The following is a 21,967-nucleotide window of genomic DNA, read 5'->3' on the forward strand; positions in this document are numbered from 1 at the left end:
TGCCTGTCGCCTGATTAGACTTTAATGAGGTCGAAAAGAGGGCTGTGAAAGAGGCGCACAGAGAGAGAGAGAGAGAGAGAGAGAGAGAGAGAGAGAAGGGGGAGGGAGAAAAAGACGGGAGGGAGAAACAGACAGACAGACAGACAGACAGAGAGGTAGAGACAGAGAGACACAGTGACAGAGACAGAGAAACAAAGACAAAAAGACAGTGAGGGAAAGTCAGAGACAAAGATGCAGGCAAGCAGACAGAACAGCAGGCAGGCAGACATAAGGTTGAATACGAGAGAGGAGAAACAAGTGCTGATGCAGAAACTCTCTTATCCATAACACTCGCTTACTTTTCCTCTTTTTTTTCCTCACTTCCCATTATCGATCGATCGATCGATCTCTCTCTCTCTCTCTCTCTCTCTCACACACACACACACACACTGCTTCTCCTACTACCCCTACCCTCCCTCTCTACCCCGTCCCCTCTCCCCCTACTATCCCTCTCTACCCCGTCCCCTCTCCCCCTACTATCCCTCTCTACCCCGTCCACTCTCTCTCCCTACCCTCCCTCTCTACCCCGTCCCCTACTCCCCCTACCCTCCCTCTCTACCCCGTCCCCTCTCCACCATCCCTCCCTCTCTACCCCGTTCCCTCTCCACCATCCCTCCCTCTCTACCCCGTCCCCTCTCCACCATCCCTCCCTCTTTACCCCGTCCCCTACTCCCCCTACCCTCCCTCTCTACCCCGTCCCCTCTCCACCATCCCTCCCTCTCTACCCCGTTCCCTCTCCACCATCTCTCCCTCTCTACCCCGTCCCCTACTCCCCCTTCCCTCCCTCTCTACCCCGTCCCCTCTCCCCCTACCCTCCCTCTCTACCCCGTCCCCTACTCCCCCTACCCCTCCCTCTCTACCCCGTCCCCTCTCCACCTTCCCTCCCTCTCTACCCCGTCCCCTCTCCACCAACCCTCCCTCTCTACCCCGTCCCCTCTCCACCTCCCCTCCCTCTCTACCCCGTCCCCTCTCCCCCTACCCTCCCTCTCTACCCCGTCCCCTCTCCCCCTACCCTCCCTCTCTACCCCCGTCCCCTCTCCCCTTACCCTCCCTCTCTACCCCGTCCCCTACTCCCCCTACCCTCCCTCTCTACCCCCTCCCCTCTCCCCCTACCCTCCCTCTCTACCCCCTCCCCTCTCCCCCTACCCTCCCTCTCTACCCCGTCCCCTCTCCACCATCTCTCCCTCTCTACCCCGTCCCCTCTCCCCCTACCCTCCCTCTCTACCCCGTCCCCTCTCCCCCTACCCTCCCTCTCTACCCCCGTTCCCTCTCCCCCATCTCTCCCTCTCTACCCCGTCCCCTACACCCCCTACCCTCCCTCTCTACCCCGTCCCCTCTCCCCCTACCCTCCCTCTCTACCCCGTCCCCTCTCCCCCTACCCTCCCTCTCTACCCCGTCCCCTCTCCCCATACCCTCCCTCTCTACCCCGTCCCCTCTCCACCATCCCTCCCTCTCTACCCCGTCCCCTCTCTCCCCCTACCCTCCCCTCTCCCCCTACCCTCCCTCTCTACCCCCGTCCCCTCTCCACCTCCCCTCCCTCTCTACCCCGTCCCCTCTCCCCCTACCCTCCCTCTCTACCCCCTCCCCTCTCCCCCTACCCCCCCTCTCTACCCCTTCCCCTCTCCACCATCTCTCCCTCTCTACCCCGTCCCCTCTCCACCATCCCTCCCTCTCTACCCCGTCCCCTCTCCACCTACCCTCCCTCTCTACCCCGTCCCCTCTCCACCTTCCCTCCCTCTCTACCCCGTCCCCTCTCCACCTACCCTCCCTCTCTACCCCGTCCCCTCTCCACCTCCACCTTCCCTCCCTCTCTACCCCGTCCCCTCTCCACCTTCCCCTCTCCACCATCCCTCCCTCTCTACCCCGTCCCCTCTCCACCATCCCTCCCTCTCTACCCCGTCCCCTCTCCACCTTCCCTCCCTCTCTACCCCTTCCCCTCTCCACCTTCCCTCCCTCTCTACCCCGTCCCCTCTCCACCATCCCTCCCTCTCTACCCCGTCCCCTCTCCACCTACCCTCCCTCTCTACCCCGTCCCCTCTCCACCTCCCCTCCCTCTCTACCCCGTCCCCTCTCCACCATCCCCCCCTCTCTACCCCGTCCCCTGTCCTCCTACCCCCCCTCTCTACCCCGTCCCCCTCTCCACCATCCCTCCCTCTCTACCCCGTCTCCTCTCCCCCTACCCTCCCTCTCTACCCCGTCCCCCTCTCCACCTTCCCTCCCCGTTCCCATCAATTCGGAGTTCACATTTCTGCTTTCCATTAAAGTGTTCTGAAAACAACAACAACAACAACAATAACAACAACAGCAACAACAAAAACCGCCATTGTACACATGCACCACCAGCCCACCGACACAGCAGATACCGTTCACGGGATGTCAGCCCGACACACAGGTGTATAATGTATCTCTGAGGTGCCCGGATTACAATCGACACCGGAAACCGGAAAGGGTACCGTCATGCAGTCGATTAGGGTGATGGTCCTTGGCGTGTCTGTCTCCCTTTCGAGGGAGAAAGCTTCCTCCTTTTTTTCAGACAAGGGGGCCTGTCGCCTGAGTAAATAATTGATGAGGTCGAAAAGTGTGGTACGGATGTGGAGCACACACACACACACACACACACACACACACACACACACACACACACACACACACACACACACACACACAGAGTCAGAGACAGAGACAGATACAGAGACAGATAGACAGAAAAAGAGAGAGACAGAGAGCCGGAGACAGACACACAGTGACAGAGACAGAGAAACAAAGACAAAAAAAGAGATAAAGTCGGAGACAGAGATACAGACAAATTGGCTGAATAGCATGCAGGTTTGAAAGAGAGAGAGGGGACAAACAAGTGCTAATGTAGAAACTCTCTTATCCATTCTACTTGCTTACTTTTCCTCTTTTTTTTCATTTGTCCCTCTCTCTCTCACTGCTTCCTCTACCTCGCTCCCTCCCCCTCTCCTGCCCCCTTCCCCCCACCCTCCCCGCCCCCTTGCCCATTAACGCTGAGTTCGCATTTATGCTACCCAACAATGTTTCATTTCCATTAACTCACTCAGTACGGCCAGTCCTCTCTTCTCATATACAAAGACCCCTCGGATGTCCAGTGGGTGTCTGAATGACCCAACCTTTAGCTTCCGTCGTCAGAATTGTGGTATTCTTTGTCAACATTCACCTCTTCAGTATAAGAGCCTTCCGCTTGCAATATTTTGATGATGGTAATTGGGGTGAAACACTGTTAACGTCGTCCCCTTCGCCGTTCGTATGGAGAGAGGTAAAGTGTTCTGGTAAAAAAAAAAAAAAAAAAAAAAGATAAATAAAAATACCCCACCCCCACCCCCCAAATCCCCATTGTACACATGCACCATCAGCCCATCGACACAGCAGACACCAATCACGGGATGTCAGCCCGACACACAGGTGTATAATGTATGTCCGAGGTGCCTGGATAACCATCGACACCGGAAACAGAAAGAAAATCGTCGTGCAGTTGATTAGGGTGATGGTCCTTGGCGCATTTCTCTCCCTTTCGTGGAGGGGTGCGGAGGTGGGGGGGATAAAATGGAAAAAAAAAATGCCTGTCGCCTGATTAGACTTTGATGAGGTCGAAAAGAGGGGTATGAAAGGAGTGCAGGGATGGACAGAGAAAGAGAGATAGACAGACAGAGAGACAGACAGAGAGAGACAGAGACAGACAGAAAGAAGGGTGGGGGGAGAAAAGGGGGAGAAAGAGGGTGAAACAAACAGACACAGAGAGAGACAAAGGAACAGTGAGAGACAGAGAGGTAGAGAGGATAAATACAGAAAGACAGAAAGAGCAAGAGACAGAGACAGAGAGAGAAGGGCAGAGCACAGAAGTAACGAGTGAGACGCGTGTGAATGAATGATTGCATGAATGAAGGAAGGAATGGGCCAACTGACGAATGAACAAACGGTTGGGTTTTTTTTTGTTTTTTTTTTTGTTGTTGTTTGGGTGGGGGTTTGTTGTTGTAGTTTTTTTGGGTTTTTGTTTTTTGTTGGGTTTTTTTGGGGGGCGGGGGGGGGGGTTGTTGGTTGTTTTTTTTGTTGTTGTTTTTGTTTTGTCGTTGTTGTTGTTGTTGTTTTTTTTCATTTGTTTTTTCAAAAATAAATAAGAGTTGTTTTTTTTAAAGATGCGGCAGAAATTCATAGATATGAGCCTGCACGAAACAACCGTATTTTTTTGCGGACAGAGGCTCTCTCTCTCTCTCTCTCTCTCTCTCTCTCTCTCTCTCTCTCTCTCTCTCTCTCTCTCTCTTTCCATCTCCTTCCCTCCATATATCCCTCATCGCTCCAACCAACCAACCAGTCAATCAATCAATAATCCAATCAACCAATTAATCACACTTTATGAATCGACACGGAAATTTATTTGTGCAATCACAAGCTCGATATAAACAGGTAGCTTAAGTAATATGATGAAGCATACCTTAAAAAAGTGATTAATTCTAGTTAAGAGACAAGAGACACCTCCCTCCCTTTATCCGCAGCCAAGTTCAGCATTAACGCCAGCCTGCTACCAATCAATCAAATAAATAAAATAAATGAATAAATATAGATAAATAGACAAATATATTATAGACAGATTTCTATATGTATAGATGTGGAGTGTTGGCTAAGAGGTAACTCATCCGCCTAGGAAGCTAGAGAATCTGAGCGTACTGGTTCGAATTCCCATAGTCGCCAGTATTTTCTCACACTCCACTAGACCTTGAGTGGTGGCCTGGACGCTAGTCATTCGGATGAGACGATAAACCGAGTTCCCGTGTGCAGCATGCACTTAGAGCACGAAAAATAACCCACGGGAACAAAAGGGTTGTCTCTGGCAAAATTATGTAGAAAAAAGTCCACATAGGAAAATAGATAAAACTGCAGGTAGAAGAAAATGCAAAAAAAAGGTGGTGTTACCGGTGTAGCGACGTGCTCTCCCTGGGGACAGCAGCCCGAATTTCACACGGAGAAATATGTTGTGACAAAGGAGTAATATAATACAACAGACAGATAGATAAATAAAATAAAACAAATAAACAAACAAATAGATAAGATATACCATACGAATGCACCAGCTGACCAACCCAACTGTCTGTCACAAAATGTCACCGTGTCAGGCGCCTGTTGGAGGCGCCCGGATAATAATCGACACCGGAAAAAAAAAAAAAAAGCAATGCCGGTGATTGAGGTCATGGTGTCCCTAGGTTAGAAAATGAAAGAAAGAAAGAAAGAACGAAAGAAAAATGAATATAGAGAAGGGGAGAAGCATACTGCCTAATGGGAGTTCGATGAGGTCGGAGAGAGAGATAGAGAGAGAGACAGAGAGAGAGAGAGAGAGAGAGAGAGAGAGAGAAAGATAAACAGAAACATAAGAAAAAATAAAGACTGGGGCACGGAAACAGAGAGAAGGGATGGGGCAGAGAATAAGACAGAGACATACATATAGGAAGGGCAAAAGACAGAGCTGTAGGAGTTAGAAGAAAGGGAGAAAGAGAGAGAGAGAGAGAGAGAGAGAGAGAGAGAGAGAGAGAGAGAGAGAAGGGGGGGGGGGTGGGGGGAGGTCGACAGAAATGAAAGAAGAACATGAGTAGAAAAAAGACAGAGAGATGAGGAAAAGAGAGAGCGAGTGGGAGAGAAACAGTAACAGAGAGAGACGGGGGGTGGCAGAGAGAGGGACAGAGAGAGAGAGAGAGAGAGACTGAGAGACAAAAAGAGAGGCGGAGAGAGAGAGGTGGGGATCGGAAATAAAGAGTTGGTTGGATGAGAGAGAGGGGGGGGGGCGGAGGGAGTGAGGAGACGTTGGTTGGATGAGAGAGAGACAGAGAGGGGGGAGACAGAGACAGAAAGAGAGACACAGAGAGAGAGATAACAAAGAGGTGTGGGTGAGGAAGAAAGGGAGGGAGAGAGAGAGAGGGAGGAACAGACAGACAGACAGGCAGACGGACAGACACAAAGAAGAAAGATAACAAAGTGGTATTCATACACACAGAACTAAAGGTCATGGAGGCAGAGTGGGGGCAGATAAAAAGGCAGACACAGAGATGGGAAGCAGATACATACCCACACTATTGCCTTTGTTGCAATCAAGTCTTCCGATATAATTATCGTATACGGTTGGGACTTGAATCAAAGGTTCTGTTTGTTTGTGTTTTTTTTGTTTTGCTTTTTCCCTAATAATTACTGTCTACTACTTACTCAGTGGAAAAGATCGGCCTTTGCTTGGCGAGAGTGAGATGGAGTTCTGTGGTTGAAGTAAGTCGCAGGATTTTAATTATGCGATGAAGCAATTATGTTGATGCATTTTCTTGCAGACGACGCTTTGTCTGTAGCTTTATCCTTTGCGAGATAGGAAGCCAGAAATGGGATTACAAGACTGTAATGATGTGGGAGCAGATCTCCATTGTTGGTTTGTTGTTTCATCTTCTTCTTCTGTCGTTGTTGTTGTTGTTGTTGTTTGGTTGGTTGTTTTTCGGATGACAACTCGAGCAGCAGAATGTCATGTTTTCAAGTCAGTCTTACCGTGTTCAACATCTCTGCCGCAATGTAAGCCTGCTGCTTCTGCATTGCTATCAATGTAACTCCAGGTTTCCGCTGGCTTTATCCCCAAACTCGGGTCTAAAGAAATACAATATTTATCCTATCAGTCGACTTTCTTGTTTATTCTTTCCATAGCGTACAAACGTTTACAAAACACACACACACACACACACACACACACACACACACACACGCACACGCACACGCACACGCACACGCACACGCACACGCACACGCACACACACACACACACACACAAAATCTTACTGATCGAAATCAAGTCACATGACAGAGATGGAATCATATTTATGACGTGGCTTAACGTGAATCGCGAACGATGGAAAACTGTTCACATCGTAAAGCAATCAGCATGAAGAATCCGACATGTATTTCTTACGGCTATCTCGGCCGCAAATCAGTCAGACTTTCCTTCCAGAATGCAAAAAAAAAATCGCAGCAGAGATGCAGATTTTATAAAAATTTACAATAACACTGTAAGCTTTTTATCCAGTAAAATTCTATGCATACAAATAGACTGGTACGAAATCCGTGTCTTCTTGTTTGGTTGAACGCAACTGACAGAAAGAGGAGAAAGATAGACAGACAGAGGGAGAAGAGGGGGGGGGGGGAGGGGAGTTATTGTAAAAAAAAAAACAACAACAAACAAACAAAAATGCAAGCCCAAGATGGAGACAGACACATAATTGGTAAGGAAAAAAAAGTTAAACAACAACAAAACAATAACGGCAACAAACAACAATATTCTGTAATAACAGGAGGAGAGACAGAGGAGCCACACACACACACACACACACACACACACACACACAGTCTTCCTCTCTCTCTCTCTCTCTCTCTCTCTCTCTCTCTCTCTCTCTCTCTCTCTCTATTGTTCCCTCTTTCAGTATACGCACACACATGTTACGTGCTTAGCAAATACGCTAACAAGCATGATTATGTAAATGTGACTGCCGCACACAACTGTTTCCCCCACATATGCGAATAAAGAAACAGACAGCAACAGCAACACGGATACAAACAGACAAACGATAGAAAAACAAACAAACAAACAAACACCCCCCAGCCCCCCCCCCCCCCCCTCCCCCTCAAAAAAAAGAAGAAAAAAGAAAAAAAAGGTAGAGTCAGCAACTTTTGCTCCCTCGATGGCATCAACAAAAACCTTTTACTCGGGCAAACTAGGCAGATCCATATTCATCATGCAATGTTTTCCATCATGTAATGTGTTTCAGGGGTGCCGACATTGCGTTATCATCGTCGCCATGTTTCCCCCTCTCATCATTTGTATATCATTGTGTTTCCATCTTCCTCTCCCTTGAGACGATAAGAAAACTTTGACCGAAACCAGAAAATAATGTGGCCTAACCTTCGAGGCGGCTGTTTATTTGTTAATGTTTATTTGTTGTTGTTGCTGTTTGCTTGTTTGTTTGTTTTGTTTATTTGTTTGCTTGTTTTTGTTGTTTTTGTTGTTGTTGTTGTTGTTTGTTTGTTTGTTTGCTTGTTGTTGTTTTTTTTCGCCAAACAAGCGGACTTGGAAAACATTCAACACTCTTGACGATTGTAAGTCAAGCCGCCATAATAGACTGTTATCACTATTTGTGTAAGGATCATTAGCCTTTATTACAGTAGGGGAAAAGGCGACCCTGTGTGTGTGTGTGTGTGTGTGTGTGTGTGTGTGTGTGTGTGTGTGTGTGTGCGTGCGTGCTTGTGTGTGTGTGCGTGTGTGTGTGTGTGCGTGTGTGTGTGTGTGCGTGTGTGTGTGTGTGTGTGTGTGTGTGTGTGTGTGTGTGTGTGTGTGTGCGTGCGTGCTTGTGTGTGTGCGTGTGTGTGTGTGTGCGTGTGTGTGTGTGTGTGTGTGTGTGTGTGTGTGTGTGTGTGTATGTGTGTGCGTGTGTGTGTGTGTGCGGCTGTGTGTATACGTAGGAGACAAGAGGTGGGAAGAAACAGACAGACAGCAGACAGAAAAAAAAGATAAACAGAGACAGACAGACAGACAGACAGGCGGAGACAGACAGACAGACAGACATAAAAAGAGAAACAGAGAAAGAGAGAGAGAGGTAGACAGACAGACAGACAGAGACAGACAGACGGACAGACAGACTGCTTGTATGCGAGCATGCGAACGTATGTGTGTTTTGCAAGCAAGCAAGGGCTAAAATCCGTTACAGCTGCACCAACTACCGAAACAAACGGACTTCATTATACTACTTTATGTCGATGTTCATAAAACAGCCACCCTACAAGCTCACCCGTATTTCCTCCCACACTCATTTATTCATTTATAACCTTGTCGACGTTTGGTCTCTTTGTCAGGATGGTACATACATACATGGTCCAGTCCAATGTCCATGTGGACCCCGCGGTGTTAAAAGGGAGTCTGACTGAGCGCTCATGCATTATGTGCAAAAGGGGTCCTTTCGAGTCGCCGATGAGCAAAGCATTGTACTGACGGTGACCAGGGCTGCTACTACCAGTCACTGAGGTCAGAATGGACAAGAGAGGGTAGGGGTTCAACTAACTCTCAGCAAAATTCTCTCTCTCTCTCTCTCTCTCTCTCTCTCTCTCTCTCTCTCTGTGTGTGTTTCTGTCTGTCTGTCTCTCTCGCTCTGTGCGTGCGAGCGTGCGTGCGTGCGCGCGCGCGCGTGTGTGTGTGTGTGTGTGTGTGTGTGTGTGTGTGTGTGTGTGTGTGTGTGTGTGAAAATTTCACTGAACCCCACCCCACCCTCCGCTCTATCTCACTCGCTCGCTCTGTGTGTGTGTGTGTGTGTGTGTGTGTGTGTGTGTGTGTGTGTGCGTGTGTGTGTGCCTATATCCCCCCCTCTCTCTCTCTCTTCCTGTCAGGTAAAAATCCTGATTTTGGTTTATGGAATATGCCCTGAGCATTGTGCTGATTTCTTGTCTTCGGCCAGAGGGCTGGACATTCATTTTTAAAGCAATGATTTTTACATACCACTATCCACATCAAATTCATTCAGTTCCGTTTCTCCCTTTCCTTGTGTCTGTTCCTCTGTCTCTGTCTCTGTCTCTGTCTCTCTCTCTCTCTCTCTCTCTCTCTATCTATCTCTTTCATAGGCTATCCGTCTGTTTGTCTGTCTGTCTGTTTGTCTGTCTCTCTTCAATCTCCCGTATGTATGGCTTAAAAAAAATATTTCATTTGAAAATGTCCACAATTCAAAATCACCGCGAAGTCGACTCTTAGTGTTTGTAGCAGTGAACGCTAATTATTCTGAGCACACTGTGTGCCAATCAGACACAGCCAGAAACTCGTTTTCTGACTACATAACTCGTTTGCCTCAGCCGATGAGCAATGCATTGTCACCTAATTATGTGATGACAAAGACTGAACAAACCAACCAACAAAACAAAAACCTATAAAAAGACAAAAATGTAGGAAAACATATTTCTTTTATTCAAACAAACTGAATTGGTTGAACTAGTGTCAGGTTATAAACTTTGACTTTCATTTCCCGTTCGTTGTCAAAAGGACAAAATGTGTATTTATACATGAAATGAAGGAAGAGAGGAGGGAGGGTTTAGGGAGTGTGGGGTAGTGAGTCCAGGTGTAAAGGTTTTCACTGGGTGTCTTGCTTGCTTTTTGTCATCGTTTTTGTTTGTTTGTTGTTGTTGTTGTTGTTTTATGTGTGTGTCTGTCACTTTGGAGGGTTTTTGTTGTTGTTGTTGTTGTTGTTGTTGACTTATTTCTGCCAGTCTGTCTGTCTGTCTGTCTCTCCTCACCTTCGCATTGTACTTTCCATTTCACTTTCCCTGTGAACGTGTGTGTGTGTGTGTGTGTGTGTGTGTGTGTGTGTGTGTGTGTGTGTGTGTGTGTGTGAGTGCAAATGTGTGCACGCGTGTGTGTATGTGTATGAGTGTGTGAATGTATGCGTATGTGTGTGAGCATACGTGCGTGCATGATTCCGTGTTTGTGCGTGTGTGGGTGCGTGTGACTTCATGCCTGTGAGTGCAGGTACATCAGTGATGCAAACGTGCGTCCGTGCCCCATACCCACTCACCCCAGCCACCCACCAACCCACCCATACAACGAGTCTCATCATGCCCATCATCACATGCCCGTCCGTGCTGAAAATCATCCAGGCTCACACGTATTTGCACTTACTTATTCACGATCATGCCTGCTTTGGTCCCCATACTGACAATGGCACACCGACACGGATTAAGGGGGAATCTGGGCGATAGCGCATTATGATTATGCACAAGAGTCTTTGTCGGTCGCCGACCGAAAGTCCTGTTTCGGTAAGTGGTGTGCCTGAGGGAATGACCGACGCCAATACAGTACGAATTATATGAAAGATACAATACAATACGATACGATCGGCCATGCCATGCCATGCCATTTCATGCCATACAACACAACACAACACAACACAATGTGTGTGGTGTGTGTGTGTGTGTGTGTGTGTGTGTGTGTGTGTGTGTGTGTGTGTGTGTGTGTGTGTGTGTGTGTGTGAGAGAGAGAGAGAGAGAGAGAAAGAGAGAGAAAGAGAGTTAGTGAGTGAGTGTGAGTGTGTAAATGTGTGCATGTTTACTTAATGAACACATGCACGATGTATGTGTGTATGTGTGCGCGCGCGCGTGTGTGTGTGTGTGCGTGTGCGTGTGTGTGTGTGTTTGTGTGTGTGTTTCTGAGTGCGTCTGTGTGTGCGTACTACGCAAGCTTATGTGCACATGTTAGCATGTCTGTGTAACGCAGATGCATGACAGATTCTGTTACGCTCATACCGACTCATCTCCCTACTTTCACATAGCAGCTAACTCCATAATCATTACATGTAGGTTGTACAACAGCAGGAGGACCATGTTTCATGTCCTGCTCACACACACTGGTGAGTTTAGACACTGCTGGCCAACCAGGCTCACACGTTGACACTGACTTATTCACGATCATGCCTGCTTTGGTCTCCCCGATGACAATGGGTCACACACACACACACACACACACACACACACATGAGTCAAGAGGGGGACCTGGGTGTCAGCGCTTTACATGCAGAAGAGTCTTTGTGAGTTGCCGACTGAAGCTTTCTAGAGGAGTTTGTTTTTTTGTTGTTTTTTTGTTTTGTTGTTTTTTTTGCATGTGGTCTGCGTGAAACTGATCGACCGAAATGATGCAAGACAGTGCGTTATAATACAATACAATAAGATATGATGCGATGTGACGCTACGCGATGCCATGCAATACACTACTATACAATACAATACAACACAATACAAGACAGCACAATACAATAAAACACAATACAATGCATCTTCATTCATCTGACCTGGGACTTACGATGATCATGGATATGACCCGTCTGTGGAACATGGGAGTGTTTGTCTTTTTTTGTCTTTTTTTTTTTGTCGTGTGTGTGTGTGTGTGTGTGTGTGTGTGTGTGTGTGTGTGTGTGTGTGTGAGCGCGCGCGCGTGCAGAAAGACACTAAAATGAAAAAAACTCGTATTACTAAAACGACAACAAACACAACAACAACAACAACAACCACACACACACACACACACACACACACACATATATATATATATGTGTGTGTGTGTGGAGAGAGAGAGAGAGAGAGAGAGAGAGAGAGAGAGAGAGATGTATATAGACAAAGAGAGACAGACAGACAGAAACAGAGGGAAAAAGGGGAGAGAAAGAGAGGCAGACAGACAGAAACAGAGGGAAAAGGGGAGAGAAAGAGAGGCAGACAGACAGAAACAGAGGGAAAAGGGGAGAGAAAGAGAGGCAGACAGACAGAAACAGAGGGAAAAGGGGAGAGAAAGAGAGGCAGACAGACAGAAACAGAGGGAAAAGGGGAGAGAAAGAGAGGCAGACAGACAGAAACAGAGGGAAAAGGGGAGAGAAAGAGAGACAGACAGACAGAAACAGAGGGAAAAGGGGAGAGAAAGAGAGGCAGACAGACAGAAACAGAGGGAAAAGGGGAGAGAAAGAGAGGCAGACAGACAGAAACAGAGGGAAAAGGGGAGAGACAGAGAGGCAGACAGACAGAAACAGAGGGAAAAAGGGGAGAGAAAGAGGGACAGACAGACAGAAACAGAGGGAAAAGGGGAGAGAAAGAGGGACAGACAGACAGAAACAGAGGGAAAAGGGGAGAGAAAGAGGGACAGACAGACAGAAACAGAGGGAAAAAGGGGAGAGAAAGAGAGGCAGACAGACAGAAACAGAGGGAAAAAGGGGAGAGAAAGAGAGACAGACAGGCAGAAACAGAGGGAAAAGGGGAGAGAAAGAGAGGCAGACAGACAGAAACAGAGGGAAAAAGGGGAGAGAAAGAGGGACAGACAGACAGAAACAGAGGGAAAAAGGGGAGAGACAGAGAGGCAGACAGACAGAAACAGAGGGAAAAGGGGAGAGAAAGAGAGGCAGACAGACAGAAACAGAGGGAAAAGGGGAGAGAAAGAGAGGCAGACGCACGAACCGAAGAAGTAGGAAGGCGAAGAATCCAGTACAGCGCCAGCTTGCATCAGAACCAAAGGCACCAGCAGCACCAGCATCTTCTCACAGGTGTGCAGCATCCTTCACATCATGTCCAGGTTGCTACTAACCTCAGTCGTCATCGCCATCGTTCCACTGCCCAGGACAGCAGAGATACATTGGATAAAGCACGTTACCCCCCAAACTACCAGTTGACCCACAGTCCGAAAAGTCACCGCATGTGTCGTTTGAGAAACGTCATAAACCACACATGCACACAAATCGAATCCAGGATTTTGCTGGTTGTCGGTCTGTGTGGGTCGAAGATGAATCGGTGGGCTCAGTATAATTCTTTCAAATAATTCTTCGTAATATGAATAGCTACGTTTTGCTATGTCTTATATCTGGCATTTCACTCTGGTTTGTGCTGTCGAAACACATGGAAGTCAGATGTACTATGTTGTATTATTGGTTGCTGTTGTTGTTACTGAAATGGTTATCAGTCTTGTAGTCAGTTCAGTTGTCTGAACTTGAGCCGGTTGAGACAGACAGACAGACAGACAGACAGACAGAGACATAGAGAGAGAGAGATGCACACAAGGTCAGCCGATATTTGCAGTCAGTATGCACTGTTTCCAATGTACTATGCAGTCACTGAACACGAAATCAGTAGGTACACAAAATCATTGCACAAAGTCGACTGAAAATTGTTCTTTTCACACTTGCTGGATCATGTTTGCACTTTCCACATTGTATTGGTCACTTCCATAGAACAGCGCAGAAAAAATAAAATTAAAAATTAGCCCATTCACTTGGAATCTGTATCGATCGAATATAACTCACTCCAAGTCTCATGAAACATGTAAATACAATCACCAAAATGGAATAAACAAATGTTCATCACAACTTTTGTCAGCTGAATTCATGCGTAACTTTATCATTATCGCTTAAAGTCATCCCGTCGTTCGATAACTCACCCACCGAAGCATATGTTTATCAATATAGGCGCTCTTTTATTAAAAAAAAACAAACAAACTGAACCGGATGTTGATTGCCACCACGCACGTATTCAGCAAAAGGTGCCGTCATTCTTCGGAAAGTCGTTGCAACATAAAACACTCACAAGCACGTGGATGTCACGTGTGTGACAAGTGACATATCCCACCAATGCTGAATGAGGCATTTCATGTGCATGCACACATACATACATATCATAACTGGGTGATTCTCGCTGTTACTTTGCGAGGTTTTTCAGCGCGTGCATCGCAAGCTGCAATTGTTCCACTTTGCACATGAATCCAAAGTTCTGTTGTTCAACATAATATTAAGTCTTTGAACGTTCATTAAGAAAAAAGCCTTATTCCAACAGGTAGGTATTAATTGGGATTTTTTTGTTTCCTTTTTTATCCGCTGCTGACGCCAGAAGACGCCTGCATTCACAAGCCACAGAGATTTTTGTTCTGACTTTTGTAAACGTACTTGTGAATGCTACAGTAACCACACCACAGGTGGAGGCTTGGCCTTGTATCGATCCCAGTTCCATTATTCATTCCTTTTGAACCATTCAGGGGATCAAGTCCGTCCATTTGTCTGGTCGTTGATTAAACGAGCGGCCAGAGCGCATGGCGTGAACACGTTACACCCGAGGCTACAAGAATCATGTTAGAAACATACCACTAGTGGTCTGGTGAATTCAGTAGGTTATATCTATCTGTCTATGTACAGACAAATTGATAGATAGATAGCCATCCCACAGATAGCCAGTTTCCTCGCATTCACAAAGCCACACACATCCCGTAGTTATCAGAGAAGTAATAGTGAATGACAATGAATTAACTGGTCTTGTACTTTGCAAGAGGAAGTCGGAGTTGCCTAAAAGATGAAGCGCGCGCGCACACACACACACACACACACACACACACACACACGTTACCAGCACCTCACTCACTAACCGTCGCCTGAACCTTCACGTCACAGTGAAAAAGCCGGTGACCCTCTTTCGGCAGCAGAACCAAAAAAATCTCGACAGGCGGATTGCTCAGTTTCCTACATCCCTACAAACTGTGAACGCAACAGGCAAAATCATAGCTGCTTGGTAAGTTCACACGACGAAGGCTGTCAACGGTGTTGCGCAGGTTAGAGAGGCAGCCCGTAGAGGAAGAGGTCCACAGTCTGGTGATGATGCCCGCAAAGCCAGAGGCGTGATGTAAAACCAACTGAATGTTTTGTAGCCAGCTGAACAGGGCCCTGCCGGCCAGCCGCTACGTCTGCCGCTTTCGGGCAAACAGACTGCCAATCCTGTAATCATACAAAACGACCAAGAGCCTTAACAGGCACGGGGATGGGCGGGAGATAAAAATGACACACACACACACACGCACTAATGCATGCATGTATACATGTATTTGCATTCGCACGGTCGACTGATGTATATCATCTGTCTCACTTGCACTGCAAAAAGTGGAAGTGGCAACACATACGATGGCAGACTGTTACCGACTGAAATAGCTATTATATGATATTACACATGCACACCTAAGTATATCCGTGACAACACTAACCGTAGACTTCACCTGCTGTCACCAAATGCTGGAAAGAACCACGTGTAATTAATATCTTGACTTGATTCTAAGTGGTTGTAATGTTCGGGTGAATACATTCTTCCTCAAAGTAAAATACATAAACAAACAAATACAAATAAATAGATAAATAAGCAATGACAATTAATGAATAAACAAACACAAAATAGAGTATAGATATTAAAAAAAAGAATAAATAAATCAAAATAGAAAATATTCTTCCTCAAAGTTAAATGCATAAACAAACAAATATAGATAATTTGATGAATAAGCAATGACAAATAATGAATAAACAAATAGAAAAATAAATATAGACATTAAAAAAAAAGAAGAAGAAAAAATGAATTAAAATAGCCCCAGTGCCAGAGCTGGGGAAAACCCTGGCAGCAAACGTGACACAATTAGCTCTTGTCAATACTGTAACTCAATCATACCCATAATCATTAACACGTCCTCCCACTTCCAACAGACTGCATAGTACTATGTACGTTCTTAGGCATTCCCAAAGCGGACACGTGGCTTGCACAAACGTGTTAGGAAAAGAAAAAGAAAAAAAAAAGCTAAACAAAACTTTAGTATACATGTTCACACCATGTGGCCTACAGTCCCACATCAAACAAATACACAGGCCCCGGGCAACTTGCACTCTCTCTCTCTCTCTCTCTCTCTCTCTCTCTCTCTCTCTCTCTCTCTCTCACACACACACTACTGCAAAGTGCACCTTCCTGTAATATTGACGTTCCCAAGCAGATGTCAACTTTCAGGAAAAAAAGCAACAACAACAAACAAACAAACAGCGAAACCACCACGTGACCAACTACCATGTGACTGTCCCTCACTCCCTCTTTCCACCATTCCCAAGACACTGGCACCAATGACAAAAAAAAAAAAAAAAAAAAAAAAAAAACACTCCCGGTGTCTAATATCAAAATGAACCGCACCAGCCAAGTCACTGCACCAACAATGGTTGACATGAGTCAGACAGGTAAAAAAAAAAAAAAAAAAAAAAAAAGGGGGGGGGTGGGGGGGAATCCACCCAGCTACCCGAAATCCCAAGAGGTAGAGAAACGGGGTGGGGCCGGGTGGTGAGTGAGTCTGGTGTGACAGCCAAAGCCGTCAGCCCACCAGCCGCGCGATCCAAGCCCACGTTGCAACAACATGGCGGCAATTAACATCGGAGCTGTTCTCCGAGAAATTAGGTCATTCAGACATTGTCTGCGGTCTTGAGGGAGAAACCTTGTAGCAAAGTAGGGGAGGGGGAAGTGTAATGGCGGGGATGGGGGATGGGGGGGATTATCCTGCGGTGACACAAAGTCTGTGACGTGTTTAATCCAGTCTTTGATGGCAAGAGGATTAATAAACAATTTATAATTGCCAGTAGGTTATGGATCTACCTCAGGCTATAGATGCGCGGTGTGTGTGTGTGTGTGATCTGACAGGTACATAGCATGTGGTCTATCGAATCCCTTTGAAACCGTAATGCTAAACAAGAGACAGACAGACAGAGAGAGAGAGAGAGAGAGAGAGAGAGAATGAGAGAGACAGAGACAGATAAAGAGAGGCGGATAGATAGAGACAGAAAGAGAGGACAGAGGGAGAGAGAGAGAGAGAGAGAAAGACAGACAATCAGACAGAGACAGACAGAGACAGGCAGAGAGAGACAGAGAAGGTGAGGAAAAGTGGATTCATTCGAGCTCAGTTCTCTACGAAGAAGTATTTGAACTTGCTGAGCTATTCACGAGAAAACAGAGAGAATTTCTTAACTCCGACCTCCAGGATAAAGAGTTTAAAAAAAAAAAGAAAAGAAAAAAAGTGTACAGACGAGCAGTGAACATCTGCTCAGTGCTTGTTATTCTGAACACAGCTGCTTCTATCTCTCGCAAAAGACCACATGGCACCCCCCCCCCCCCCCCCCCCCCCCCCCAATCCCCCCGACACACACACACACCCGACCCAGAACCCCTCCCTCCATGGTTACTAAACAGTTAACAAGAGAGGCAAGGCCTTCAAGACTCACTTGTGATACACTTACAAAAAAATCCAAGCTTTTTATGTATTGAGTATAATTTTAAAATGTAATGTTTATGATGAGAAAGATCAGTTTAAAGCAAATTAGTTCCCTTAGCATTAATCACAGAGTAATTTCCCTTTTTTACTATCTGCACCAAAACGGTTGCAAAAATAAATAAAACTTCCATGCTTAGCAAAAGAAGTTCCTGTTTGAACAAAAAATGATAATAATGACCGCTCTTGTTGTTGGGTCAGAATATCAGATCAAAGTGCGAAATTTAGAGAATACAAAAAATATAAATATAACAGTAAATGCAGTTTGCATATAATTAGGCTTCATTTTTTTGTTTTGTTTTGTGTTTTTTTTTGTGTGCCCATCCCAGAGGTGCAATATTGTTTTAAACAAGATGACTGGAAAGAACTGATTTGTTCCTATTTTTATGCCTAATTTGGTGTCAACTGACAAAGTATTTGCAGAGAAAATGTCAATGTTAAAGTTTACCACGGACACACAGACACACAGACACACACACACACACACACACACACAGACAACCGAACACCGGGTTAAAACATTATTCAAAAATGAATAAAAGGGTAAATGAACGGCAGTGGTATAATGCAGAAAGACCGAAACTACGAAGACAAACCCAATGACACACACCCGATAACATTCATGCTCACTCTTCCACCAAGATATAGGTTGACACGTAGTCCAGTTTTAGTAGTTGTTTTGGGGTGGGTTTGTTTCCCTCCTCCCCTGTCTTTTTGCACCTTGTTGAAACAGTTAACGATACTGACGGGAGCAATAGCCGAGTGGTTAAAGCGTTGGACTTTCAATCTGAGGGTCCCGGGTTCGAATCACGGTGACGGCGCCTGGTGGGTAAAGGGTGGAGTTTTTTCCGATCTCCCAGGTCAACACATGTGCAGACCTGCTAGTGCCTGAACCCCCTTCGTGTGTATACGCAAGCAGAAGACCAAATACGCACGTTAAAGATCCTGTAATCCATGTCAACATTCGGTGGGTTATGGAAACAAGAACATACCCAGCATGCACACCCCCGAAAGCGGAGTATGGCTGCCTACATGGTGGGGTAAAAACGGGCATACACGTAAAAGCCCACTCGCGCATATACGAGTGAACGTGGGAGTTGCAGCCCACGAACACAGAAGAAGAAGAAGAAGTTAACGATACCCATTGACACCAAGTGCATTTGCTTCTTTTTTTTTTTTTTTTCTTTTTTTTTTTACACCTTTCTAAAACATATTTCATTCATAACTTTCAGACAAACTTGGGAAAAAAAAAATACAAAAAAAAAAATTACACATGCTCACACCCCAAAGCCATCCTATACACCCTCCGCCCCCCATGCCCCCACCCCACCCACCCACCCCCTCTATACACAGGCCCAAGGCCATTCACACCCATTTCTATCCGCCCCTCCCCGCCCCCCCTCCCCCCACCTCACATGACCCCACTTTCGCAAAGTGCACGCTGCTGTCATGTTGACGTTCAAATACCGATGTCTGCTATTCACGAAAAAAAAAGAAAGGAAGAAAAGAAAAGAAAAAGAAAAAAAGCGGACCATAAAAAATACGTGAACACCCCCACCCCCCTCCATCCCCCTCCAACCACCCCCCACCCCCTTCCTACACACCACTGCAAAAAAAGATTTGCATCGATGAATCTCATTACAGTTTCCATCCCAGTATCTCACTCGGAAAAAAAAGTAAAATAAATTTAAATAAATAAATAATCACTCGTAGTCAACCAGCAAAGTCACTCCACAAAACGTGTTGAAACAAAAAGTGGTGCCGGAGGGGGGCGGGGGTGGGGGGGGGAATCATCATCACCATGCACCCTCCCACCCGAAATTCCCATGGGGGGAGGGAGAGAAACGGGCGGAGCTTGGTGAGTCAGATATAAGAGCAAAATCGTCCAGCAATGAACTGGAGTCACTCACGCGCAGCAACACGGTAAAAAAGAAAAAAAGAAAAAAAAAAAAAGATAGAAATAAAATCAGGCATGCTCAGTTGCAGGGAAGGGGAGGTGTAGGTAGGTGTGTGTGTGTGTAGTGGGTTTTGGTGGTTGTTTTTTTCATAATTTGAATGACATATAAACAAGGGAAAACGCTTCCATCCATCCACTTGACAATTCACTTCTTCTTCTCCTCCTTCTTCTTCTTCTTCTTCATCCTTTCTTTTCCAACGCGGTCAGTTCAAAAGCATTCCGACAAGACCTAATTTAAAAGAAGAGTTTAAGAAAATGTGTACACTGTGTGTGTGTGTGTGTGTGTGTGTGTGTGTGTGTGTGTGTGTGTGTGTGACATATCTCATCCTTATATCTCTTTCTTATGTTTTGACTTCCCCTCATTGTAGACACTACCACTCCCTGCCCCATACTGACACAAAACACTGACTTTCGATTTCCACGCACCAGATATCAATACGAAGGCGCGCGACAGAAGACTGATATGATAGCTGTTAGATCTGATTTATTGCTTCAATAATTCTTACCTGACTTTTTTTGTTGTTGTTGTTTTTGGCGATAAATGGAAAGTGATATATATATATATATATATATATATATATATATATATATATATAATATAGGTGAACTTTAGTACTGTCATGATTCCGGTGGTGTGTGTTTGTTGTTGTTGTTTTTCATGCGTTTAACATCCTCCGAGCACAAAACATTAGTGATCGCTTCGTATGTGGTGTATGTATGTGTTCTGGGCGTGGGGTGGGGGTTGTGTGTTTCTGTATGTGTGTGTGTGTGTGTGTGTGTGTGAGAGAGAGAGAGAGAGAGAGAGAGAGAGAGAGAGAGAGAGAGAGAGAGAGAGAGAGAGAGAGAGAGAGCATCAATGAGTGTATGAATGAACTGATTAATTTTTAGTGTTCAAACGGTAGTGACATGACCACTACCCAGGCCGACATACTTTCATACATAAAGCCGCCATGGCGAAGTGGTTAGCGTCGCGGACTGACGGCTGGGAGGACGCATGTTCGAATCCCAGCGAAGGTGGGTTTTTCGGCCAGCGGCTGGCTCCTACCCAGAGTTGAGTGTGCTATGGGCTTAAATGGGGAGACTGGGACCACACAGTAGAGTATCATCCACTTCACGGATGCGTATTTGGGTGTGTTGCTCTAATTACCTGACCAACACTGCAAGTGTCTGTATCTATCGGGCCTGGTTAACGCCGGGATATCATTATGACGGGAAGCGTAGAGTACAGTCTTGTCACGCAGTCCCAAACCAAAATGGACCTCCAAAGCAACATCGTCATCGTCCTCCTCCTCCTCCTTCATCATCATCAATATAAACAAAACAGTCTCAAAGTATGTGGCCTTTCATGCCCTGCTCTCATGGTGACCTCAATTTCGATACCCCTCCACTTCCGTGCTTGGGGTGAGTTTGTCAATGTCTTCAGTGTCGGCAGATTCATGGGGGGCTGTTGTTTGAGGGACGTGGTGGCGGTCTCCACGCTGGGAGGGACGCTCACTCAGTCTGGCTCCGCGACTAGGCCATTATTGTCGTTAGTAGGGGGCTTAGTAGGTGGTGTCCTAAGTACGTTAAATCAGAACAGGCACCACTGAACACGACCGAAGTGACTCAGCAGCAGTGCAGGGTTTCCTCTGGTGTGTGGCCTCCTGACGACCTAACATCGATGGTTCCCTGCGGACTGCCGAAGCTGGAACTATGATGGACAAACCCGGGTGTGACCGTGTATGGGAGATGGGATCTACGTCGCCCAGAATTATGTTCACAAAGCAAGAGCGAGTTTAAAAACACACTGTATTTGGAAAGTTTACATTTACACACGTCTGACACGACTATCAGAGATGAATGATTCGATTGAAATAGTTGCACAGACACTCATCTGTGTGTGTGTGTGTGTGTGTGTGTGTGTGTGTGTGTGTGTGTGTGTGTGTTGTATGTTCTTGTTGTTGTTTTTTTTGTGTGTGTATGTGTGCCTGTGTGGGGACGTGGGGGGGGGGGTGTCAAGTCATGTCATGTCGTGGTTTTTTTTGTGTGTGTGCGCGTATGTGTTTGTGTGTGTGCGTGGTAGTGTGTGTGTGTGTGTGTGTGTGTGTGTGTGTGTGTGTGTGTGTGTGTGTAAGCGGATGGGGTATGCATGCAGCAGCGATGCAACTAGGATTGCCCGTTGTCGTGTTTGTCATTAGCCTAATTGACCCCAAAGGCTTGGCTCTTCACGCAATTGGGCTGCAGCGTACATATATCTTATTTGTTTGTTCATGATTTTTTTTTTTTATATCATTATTTCTCCCGCTACGATTGTTGATCTATAAGTATAAAAAAAAAATAAAAAAAAAACAACC

The 21,967-nt window shown here is 46.2% G+C and overlaps 1 protein-coding gene across 1 annotated transcript in view; it reads right to left on the bottom strand.

Moving 5' to 3' along the window:
* The window catches only part of LOC143297137 (zwei Ig domain protein zig-8-like), a 44,326-nt gene extending 31,191 nt beyond the window's left edge, over positions 1-13,135 (bottom strand). The window contains exon 1 of the mRNA XM_076609313.1: positions 13,039-13,135. Coding sequence (XP_076465428.1) covers positions 13,039-13,135 — 97 coding nt within the window. The remainder of the gene's footprint in view (positions 1-13,038) is intronic.
* Between the last annotated feature and the right edge of the window lie 8,832 nt (positions 13,136-21,967).

This window comes from Babylonia areolata, chromosome 22, assembly GCF_041734735.1.
Source record: "Babylonia areolata isolate BAREFJ2019XMU chromosome 22, ASM4173473v1, whole genome shotgun sequence".
NCBI classification, from domain to species: Eukaryota; Metazoa; Mollusca; class Gastropoda; order Neogastropoda; family Buccinidae; genus Babylonia; species Babylonia areolata.